At 34.1% G+C, this 10,480-nt stretch overlaps 1 protein-coding gene across 1 annotated transcript; it reads left to right on the plus strand.

Moving 5' to 3' along the window:
* Positions 1-9,303: 9,303 nt before the first annotated feature.
* LOC112940645 (nuclear transcription factor Y subunit B-9-like) lies at positions 9,304-9,858 on the plus strand. The gene has a single exon (XM_026028887.2). The coding sequence runs from the start codon at positions 9,304-9,306 to the stop codon at positions 9,856-9,858; it is 555 nt and encodes a 184-aa protein (XP_025884672.2).
* The last annotated feature ends 622 nt before the right edge of the window (positions 9,859-10,480 follow it).

The following is a 10,480-nucleotide window of genomic DNA, read 5'->3' on the forward strand; positions in this document are numbered from 1 at the left end:
GTGGAGCACAATCACTGAGGAAGACGTCCATCGGGTCATTAAAAAGTTTTGTTTTGATGACTACATAGAACCCTTGCCTTTGTACTTTCCTCGTTATAGTGAGGATGATGGTGACGAGTGTAGAACCCATACAAGGGAGTCTTTGTTGAAGCGTCCAATGGTTGATACAGCTTCAAGCTCCAATATCACACCCTATAACCTTCCTCCTATTTTTCCTATGGCTCATGACCACTTTTTTTTTTCACCACCAATGGGAAATGGTGATATACAGGGGGATGCACCTAACGGAAGCACTTCTCAGTGTGCAGTGGCATCCATGGATAGTGACGTTGAGTCTCCTAAGAAGGAGGATAAGGAGTGAGCAATTTCTCAATCTATTGAAGGTATTAAGATGTTGTTTAAACTCTATAAGCAATAAAGGAAGTTCAGGAATAGTTTTTAATTTGTGAAGTTTAGGAATGTATGTTTCGAACTAAGTGAGCCAAATGAAACCCCTTCAATTTGCTGTTTACGTATGTGTGTATGTGTGTGTTTTTGTGTGGTGGAAGTGATAAATAACATGAATAAGTGCTACTTGTCCTCATAATGATATTTTAGTTGAGCATATTTGATCAAGCATTTTGGAAAACAACAGCGGAACTGATATCAGTCTCTGCCACCTCTTTGCTCTTCTTACAGGACCAATTACCAAGTTTACCTTGACATTCCTAATCTGGAAAATTTTCAAACATGTCCAAAAAATGAAAATTTGATATGTTTCCTCTTTAGGAGTACCATTCAACATCTTGTTGCTAAAACTCTACTTGGTAACCGATACAAACTGTTGGTAATGTAGGTCGACTATTGGGAGACTTTTTCTTCAGATTGATGAGACATTGAGTCAGAAAACGGAACTGTTTTCTTACTTTTCAACGGATAAAGACCGTTTGAATGATGCTTTGAGATTGATTCAGTGAGGTTGCCATATTCAACGGAGCAAGTACTGAAATGTACTTAATAAGAGTCCTCTTTTCTCATTCTCCAAAACTTGAGAGAATGATCATTGAACAATGAGAGAAATTAAGCAATGCCACAAACTTAAAGGAAAAAGGGAACTGCTAAGCTACATGTACAACCTGTTTTCCCAGTGGCGTATTACGTACATCTTCCCTTTATTAAATGTGTTGTGTCATATTTAAACTGATCTTAAAGTTGCTATACAAAATTTATTATGTTGTGTGTTCGAAGCTGTCCCATTTATAGACGTATTTGGTTTATCATTTGCGAGATGTTCCATTGTGGATGATGAAATTTTGCTTTCAATATTGCTAAATTTCATAAATGGCTACGAAGTTTCTATTCAAACATTTTCAGGTGTTTTATGATCACTTAATGTGTTGTATTTCTTGGTAAGAAGGATTCTGCAGTATATTGTTGCTAATCCTTTCTTACTATACTTAATCAACAAAAATTTCGTTACATCAACTTGGTATATTGATTAATACTAGAACCGTTTCTCCCAAACTAGAACTGTTTCTCCCAAACTAGAACCGTTTCTCCCATTTGTCATCACTATCCACAAAAACATGTGGATAAATTTACATACTCGGGATAACGAGTCACTCAAAACAATTTTTTTCTCAATTTGAATTAATGGGGCCGGCTTGAATAGGATTGGAAGTAGAAATTGTTGAGAAAGAAGAAACGTGAAAGGGAAATGGCCAAATGGTTTTAAATTAAATAATAAGTAATGAATACTCCTCCTATCTGAAAATAAGTTGAACTTTAGCCAAAATAAATTTTCCAAAAATATTGTAGGAATTCAGGACAAAATTTAGTATGTTTTTCCAACTATACTCTCGTAATAAAGAACTATTTTTGATACTGCTCAATTCTCAAAAAAAACATCAAATAATTAAAGGTTACTTGATAAATTATACTTCAATTTTTTATTTTCCTTAATTAACGTAAAATGAGCTAAAGTAACACTTGGGATGGAAGAAGTGGTGGTATGTAGTAATGTTGTTTTTGGTCAATGGTCACTGTCCAATTTGAAAACCTATTTATCCGAGCGAATACCTTCACCTTGTTCACTACTTCCTGCTGCTATGTATCCCCCCCCCCCACCCCTTTCTCTTAAAGTACCTATAAATATCACTTGCCAAGAGCCACTTACTTTATATATTTCGAGAGAGATATATGCATATTTGTTGTGTGAGAGAAAGAGAGATGACTAATGGTAATTGTGTTGGTTCAGGAAATGGAGGATTCCATAGCTATCGTAGATTCCCACAACCAACCTTTGTCCGTTCCCCTTCCCCTGGTATGCTACCTGGCCTCTCTTTTACTTTTGCAAAGCTCTCCATGGAATACTCATGAAACTTTGTGTATGTTTTATATATTTGATTTTGATATACTTACTCGAGCCTAGCATCAGTTTCTCTACCTTCACAAGGTAGGGTCACTGTTCATACACATCACTCTTTTCCGACAACACTTGTGAAATTTAAGGAGAGCTTATAATTTCCAGTCATTCTTCTGAATTTTTGATTATTTTCTTTAGATGAAGAAATCCAACTTGTGTACATTTCTTAGCATGTTGTATCTTCATCTACTATACACCCTTTTTTAACTTTTTTTCCATATTTATATCTATAAAGCTAGTTATCTATCAAAGATTAATAGATCAATTCATGGTAATGGTGATCGACACGGCCATTTCTTGTTTTATTTTGGAACTTTTACGGACAAAGGGGAACAAGTGACATCCATGCGGTTAGTAAAAAGAGAGTGCAAAAGAAACCGACTAAAGAGAGCATGTTTGAAAATCAGCAAGTCGTATTACACAAATAAGACAGGTTTTACTTTTATTACTCTCTGCTTTTCCATAAGATTAAAATACATAACAAAATTTATCATCAGAACATATAGGCATTCTAAGAAGTTAATTAAAATCTAACAGAATTTCTTTATCCAAAGATTAAGCAGAATTGGATATAACTTTAAGAAGAACTAGTACTAAAAATATAGAGTATATGAAAACAGTAGGTAGTGTAGTATCTGTTACGATGCAATTTCGTCTTATTCCTATATCACATTGATGGTAAAATAAAAAGGCTTTTGATCAGAGGCAAATTTGAATGGTTTGATAAATGTCAGAGTTAGTTGAACATCAGATAAAATAAGATAGATAATGAAAACTATGTATGAAGTGTTTTATATTACATTAATTAGTATGTATTCACACTGGCCATCTCTTTTGTCAAAATAATATGTGATTTTCATGTTTATGTGAATATTTTCAACATTTCATAGCGACGGTGACGACGCAAGGGGGCACATTCTTCTTAGCCCTTAAAAAAGTAAAGAAAGTGTTTTATAATATAATGACAACAATTTCTTTTCTTCTGTCAATATGGCAGAAATGACTTTTCATTTGCACTTTGCAAATGACTTTTTTATTTTCCCTCCAAAATTAGTTCCCCTCTTTTCCATTTTTCTCTTCTCATTTCCATTCACTTTTCTAAAATCCAACAACCCCCCACATGAATGAGGAATGACTCTACTGTTAAAACATATGAATGAAAAACTTGTGTGTCTTGTAATTAAGGGTTAATCGCATCCGGATAAGTAGGTTTTCCTTTAAACTTTGCTTATATATTGGATATACTCTATCACTCGGTAGATTTGATATCTTTGAAACGCCGAGCTTTGGTTTATACCTACACAACATAAGTCACACATACAACTCTTGAATTGTTCTTAGTTATCGTTGTTTTTTTGTTTCATTAACGAACATATCTCGGTTAGTAAGTGCTTAGAGAACTTACCTTACCGTATTCTCCTTGAAGCGACTTACACTTAACAATCACATAGGTGGTTTTTAAATGTGTTATCTCCTAGATAGACTATTAGATATAACCAGTATCAAACTTAGAAATTACTAAAAAGTTCTTATTCCTTTATCCTGGTTACTAAACAATGTCTCATCATAAGAATGGACCAAAAAATAATTTTTGACAATGTTGAACCGTCGTCAATGACTTTGTTTTATCTCCTTGAACCTAGATCTTGGGATCTCCAGTATTTCTAGGTAGAGTTACCGCCACGATAACTTATTCTAGACCATAGTCCATTCCCGTCTATGATCTCTCAACTCTCTCTCTAGTTAGGCATTTTTGTAAGTGGGTCCGACACATTATCCTTTGACTACACATAGTCAATTGTGATAATTTCACTAAAGAGTAATTTTCTAACAGAGTTATGTCTTCGTCTTATGTGAAGAGACTTCCCGTAATGCATAACACTTCCAGCCCTTCCTATTGCAACTTGACTATCAAAGTGTATGCGTATAGGGACCATTGCTTTGTCCAAAACGAAATATCTTCTAGGAAATTAGGGACTAATTCAGCTTCTTCACCTGCCCTGTCTAAGGCGATGAATTTAGACTCCATAGTAGAGCGAGCTATATATGTTTGTTTAGATGATTTCCAAGATATTGATCCTCCACCAATAGTAAAAACATATCCACTTGTGGATATTATTTCAGGTGACCCAGTAATCTAATTTGCATCACTATATCCTTCAAGAACTACTGGATTTTGTTGTAATGCAAAGCATAGTTTTGAGTGTCATCTAAGTATCCCAAAACTCTCTTCATTGCCAACCAATGATTTTGATTGAGATCACTTGTGTATCGACTCAGTTTACTGATAGCGCGAGCTATGTCTAGTCATGTACAATTCATAACATACATCAAATTCCCAACACTCTGCATTGTTCAATTGAGACTGACTTTCACCTTTATTCTTTGCAAGATGAAGGTTCAAATTAATTGGGGTCTTGGCCCTTTTGAAATTCAAATACTTGAACTTTTCAAGTACCTTTTGAATATAATGAGTTTGAGACAAAGCTAGACCGTTAGGATTTTTGAGAATCTTAATTCCAAATATAACATCAACAACTCCTAGATATTTCATATTAAACTTACTAGCGAGTATACGCTTAGTAGCTTTTACATTGGCAATGTCCTTGATCATCATCAGCATGTCATCCACATATAGGCATACAATGACTTCCTAATTCTGAGTACGTAAACACATTTATCACATCATCGATCTTAAACTCATTTGACAATATGGTTTGATCAAACTTTGTATGTCATTGTTTCGGTGCTTGTTTTAGTCCATAAAGTGAATTCATAAGTTTGAACACTTCCTTTTCTTTACCAGGAACTGCAAAACCCTCAGGTTGTTCCATGTAAATTTCTTCCTCTAGCTATCCATTTAAGAAGGCGATTTTCGCATCCTTTTGATGGATTCTAAGAACGTATACTGCAGGTAGGGTAGTTAACATCCAAATTGATATAATCCTAGTCACTGACAAGTATGTGTCAAAATAATCAAGACCTTCTTTTCGTCTAAAGCCTTTCACAACAAGTCTTGCTTTATATTTGTCAATAGTTCCATCATTATTTTTTTAAAGATCCATTTCGAACCCAAGGGTTTGTTCCCTGGAGGAAGATCAACCAACTTCCAAGTATGATTGCTTAGGATTGATTCAATTTCGCTATTAACAAACTCTTTTCAAGAGGTTGAGTCTCTAGACAACATTGCTTCATTGAATGTTTGAGGCTCACTTTCAAGAAGGAACGTACAAAATCATATCCAAATAATGTAGCTCTCCTTTGACGTTTACTGCACCTTAGACTCTGTTCATTGGTTTCATCCTCTTTTGGTTCTTCTAGGGGTTGTTTATACCCCCCCCCCCCCCAACCAATTAGATGACTCAAGTCTAGTTTTATACAGATAGATATGTTCAAGAAATTCAACATTATCTTATTCCATTACCGTATTATCAGGAACATCTAGATGTTCGGACTTATGAACCATAAATTGTCATGCCTTACTATTTTCATCCTCTTAGGTAAAGAAACTTGGACTTTGGCTAGACACCCCTACACTTTGAAATATTTCAAGTTGAGTTTTCTACCTTTCCATTTCTCATATGAAATAACATGTGCCTTTGTGTGAGGTACTCTTTTAAGTATTCAATTTGCTGTAAGAATAGCTTTCCCCCACAAGTTTTGTGGTAAACCTGGACTTATAAGTAAGACATTTATCATTTCCATTAAAGTTTGGTTTTTCCTTTCTGCAATCCCATTAGATTGAGGAGTGTAAGGAGCAGTAGTTTGATGGATTATTCCATTTTCTTAAATATATTTTTGCAAATGGAGATTTATATTGTTCGCCTCTATCACTTCTAATCATTTTGATCTTTCTATCAAACTTATTTTCAACTTCTGTTTTATATTGTCTAAATGCATCTATTGATTCATCCTTACCATTTAGCAAATAGTTATGAAATACTTTTTTCCGCCACGTGATAATGTTGACTTCATGTCACAAATATCAGTGTGAATCAGATCAAAGGGATTTGAATTCATTTCAACAGATTTTAAGGATGCTTAGCATACATAGATTCAATGAAAATTTGAAATTTTGATTTATCGCACTCATATTTTTGCAAAACATTTAAGTTAATTAGTTTTCCCAAGGTTTTGTTATTAACGTGTTCCAAACATTCATGCCATAAATATTCGGACTCAAGCAAGTAAGAAGAAGCAAAATCTTTATCTATCAACTACAATTACATTGAGTTTGAAAAGGTCATCATTGAGGTAACCTTTTCCTACATAAATTTCATTTTTACTCACTACTACTTTATTAGAAACAAATACACATTTGAATACATTCTTAGTTAAAACTAGAATAGAAAGAAAATTCTTTTGCAAATTCGGAACATATGAGACTCTATTCAAAGTCACCACCTTGTCTTACGCCATCTTTAATAGGACCTTGTCATTTCCTTCCACTTTTGCAACAACGGAGTTTATCATAAACAACTTCTCGTCTGTTGGTACTAGAGTATATGATGAAAATAATTCTTTCTTGGCACAAACATGACATGAGGAACCAGAATCTATCCACCATTCTCTTGGATTTCCAACCAAGTTACATTCTGAAAGCATTGCACATAGATCGTCCATTTCTCCTTTGGATTCAGCCCAATTTACTTGATCTTCTTCTTCTTGTTGTTCTTAGGATCTCGACATTTAGTAGCCCTACGATCACATTTGCCACAATTGAAGCACCTTCCATTGAATTTCTTCTTTGGAGGATTGCTTTTTGGACCAAATGCTTTCTTTATTTTCTTTAATTTTGTGGGATCTTATTCAACAAAATTTACTCTAGATATTATTGCATTACCACGTGACATCTTTTCTGCAGCCTAATTATCCTTTTCGATTCTCAATCTCACTATGATATCTTCAACACTCATCTCCTTGTGTTTATGTTTCAAGTAGTTTTTGAAGTCCTTCCACAATGTAGGTAACTTCTCAATTATGGCAACCACTTGAAAAACATCATTCACAATCAATCCTACATTAAAGATTATGTGAGTATTAAGAATAAACTTAATATTTCCAACATAGGCCTTAAATAAATTTATACCTTCAGCAAGGAGATCATTGATTGTGACATGTAGTTCTTGAACTTGAGTAATGACGGTCTTACTGTCTATCATCTTATAGCCCAAAAATTTTGTGACACTGAACTTCTTCATTCCGGCATCCTTTGTTTTGTACTTCTTTTCTAAAGCATCCCAGAGTTCTTTTGAGGTTTGTACATTACTGTACACATTGTATAGATCATCTTGCAAGTCACTCAGTATATATATTTTTTAAACCAAAAAATCCGAGTGTGTCCATGCTTCTGTTATCAAGAATCGTTTTTCAGGCGGAGTTTCATTTGACATAATAGGAACATTCTCATTAATGAACCTCTGCAGACTCAACATGGTGAGATAGAAGAACATCTTCTGCTGCCATCTTTTGAAGTCGACTCCAGAAAACTTTGCAAGTTTCTCAGCCGGTACTAGGGCAAAAGTTGAACGATTGTGTGCAACCGATGTTGTTGCAACACTTACTGTTGCAACACTCATTGTAGCAGCATTTACTTGACTTGTATTATTCATTTTTCTGTCACAAATGACAGACGGTTTTAGTATGTGAAATGCTAATAGTAAAGAATAAATCTTTACACAAATAATTTTTGATTTAACGATAAACTTTTTATGTTCTTTTAATCGTTAATCGAATGAATTTTAAAAGTTCAAACAGAGTAGAAAACCATAAAGGTTTCAATCTCCAGAAACCTCAAATATTGAAACTAATAAATTTCTTAATATTATTAATACATGTATTAAGGTAAATCAAAAATAGAGAAACATAAAAGATGAAATAGACAAAAAAAACTTTTAATCTGAGTCCACAAAAACTATTGTGTATCCTTAAGAAATCACTGTACCCGACGTTGTAGATTAATTTCTCCCAAGACAAAAAGGATTAACCTGTTAAAGAAGTAGCGGTACCTCAAACTTTAATAACTTTAGAGAATATAAGAACAGTAAGAAGCCACACACACTCAGTCGATCGACAATTTTTGTTTATGAGAGAAAATGTATGCAGAGAGAAGGAAAAATTTTCAGTATTTGAAAACCGGAAAAACCCTCTTATTTATAGCCATTTTTAGCAAGGAACGTGTCTGTTCAAACAAATCTGTTTAGATCCGTTTTTTCCTGACCGTTGTGTCTTTCAGAAAGAGTAACGACTTTTTAGGATGTTACAATTACACGCGAATTAAATAAATTCCATTATATTAAATTAATTTTGTTAATTAACTAATTAACTAACATCCTGGATTAGTTTTTAAGATAAAGGAAATTAGGAAAAAGAATTTAATTAACGAGATTGATGAAATAAATTTTGTCCAAAATTTCAAATCAAAATCCGAGCGACGATGACGGCGCGAGGGGCACCTTCTTCTTAGTCCTATAGGAAGTAAAGGAAGTGTTTCCTACTATAAGGACAACAATTCCCTGTCTTCTACAAATATGAGAAAAATGACTTGTCATTTGCACTTTACAAATGACTTTTCATTTTCCCTCCAAAATTGGTTCCCCCTCTTTTCCATTTTTCTCTTGTCATTTCTCATTAACACTTTTCTAAAACCTAACATTACTCTCATATCCAGCTAAATATTAGTGAAACATGTGTATACGCATGCCATTAGTTCTGTAATTGCTTCAACACTTTGAAAAGTTAGTCCATAGCAAATGTTATTTAATAATGTTTAATTAGACTACAAAAGCCTAGCTAGTTGTGATGAAATTAGACCAATATTTGGTGATATATATATATATATATATATATGCTACACTTCTTTTTGTTTTCACTCTGATGTTGTTGTGTGGAACTAAGATATGGAGAGAAGAACGGGAATGTCTTCTCATGTCAACCAGGCAATTACTGAATGCATCACTCTGGAGCAAGACCAATTCATGCCAATAGCAAACATGGTCAAAATCATGCGCAGGATCCTTCCTTCGCATGCCAAAATATCCAATGACTCCAAACAGACCATACAAGAATGTGTCTCTGAGTTCATAAGCTTGATAACATTGGAAGCCAACAATCGTTGCCAGAGTGAGCAGCGCAAGACCGTCACCCATAAAGACATTCTTTGGGCCATGAGCAAGGTTGGTTTTGATGACTTTATTGAACCATTGACTTTGTACTTGAATCAATATCGTGAGTTTGATGGTGGTGAGAGTGAATCCCTGAGAGGGGAGCCTTTGTTGTTGAAGCACCAAATAGCTCATCACCATGGTTACTTTGTGTCTCCACCGCCAACAGGAAACAATGATATGCAGGGGATACATCAAATGGAAGCACTTCTCAGTGTGCACTGGCTTCCGTGGATAGTGACATTGAGTCTCTTGTGGAAGAGGGTAAGGAGTGATCAGTTACTCTACTGAAGGAACTAAGTGAAAAATGTGTCTTTTGTACTAAGGAATTAGACTATGTTTTCTCTGGCACCTAATTTGCGACCTGTTGACAATCTAGGATAGTTTTAAATTTGCCAAGTTTAATAATGCATCTTTTGGACTAAATGAGCCAAATGGTGGTAGGACACAACAAAACAAAGGTACCACGTACCTTATTATCAACTAGAGTTAGGTTTATATAAAATTTATAAAATAGTAAAGGTCATATTATTAGAAGCCACAAAATCAAAAGTCAAAGTATAATAATTCACATCAAAAGTTTATTGACTACTTTACCTTCTATCCAAAAAGATGTTCTACTAAACCGGATCATTTTCTTCTTCCACAATCAATTGAGCTTTAATTATGATTCTTTTTAAAACCATTCAGTAAAAGTACATAGGTTATCAGCCTTTTCATATGCCTTGTAACATTTATCTGTAGAATAGATTGTCAGTACACTACTACAGTTTTATCGTTTGGTATTCTATGTCAAAGCCTTATCCATCGATTAAATGATATATTTTATCCCAAAAACATATTTTTTTTGGTCTTCTCATTTTATGTGATAGTGACATGTGAGTGGTTTATCTCACAAAAATACTTCTTATTT

This window comes from Solanum lycopersicum, chromosome 2, assembly GCF_036512215.1.
Source record: "Solanum lycopersicum chromosome 2, SLM_r2.1".
NCBI classification, from domain to species: domain Eukaryota; kingdom Viridiplantae; phylum Streptophyta; class Magnoliopsida; order Solanales; family Solanaceae; genus Solanum; species Solanum lycopersicum.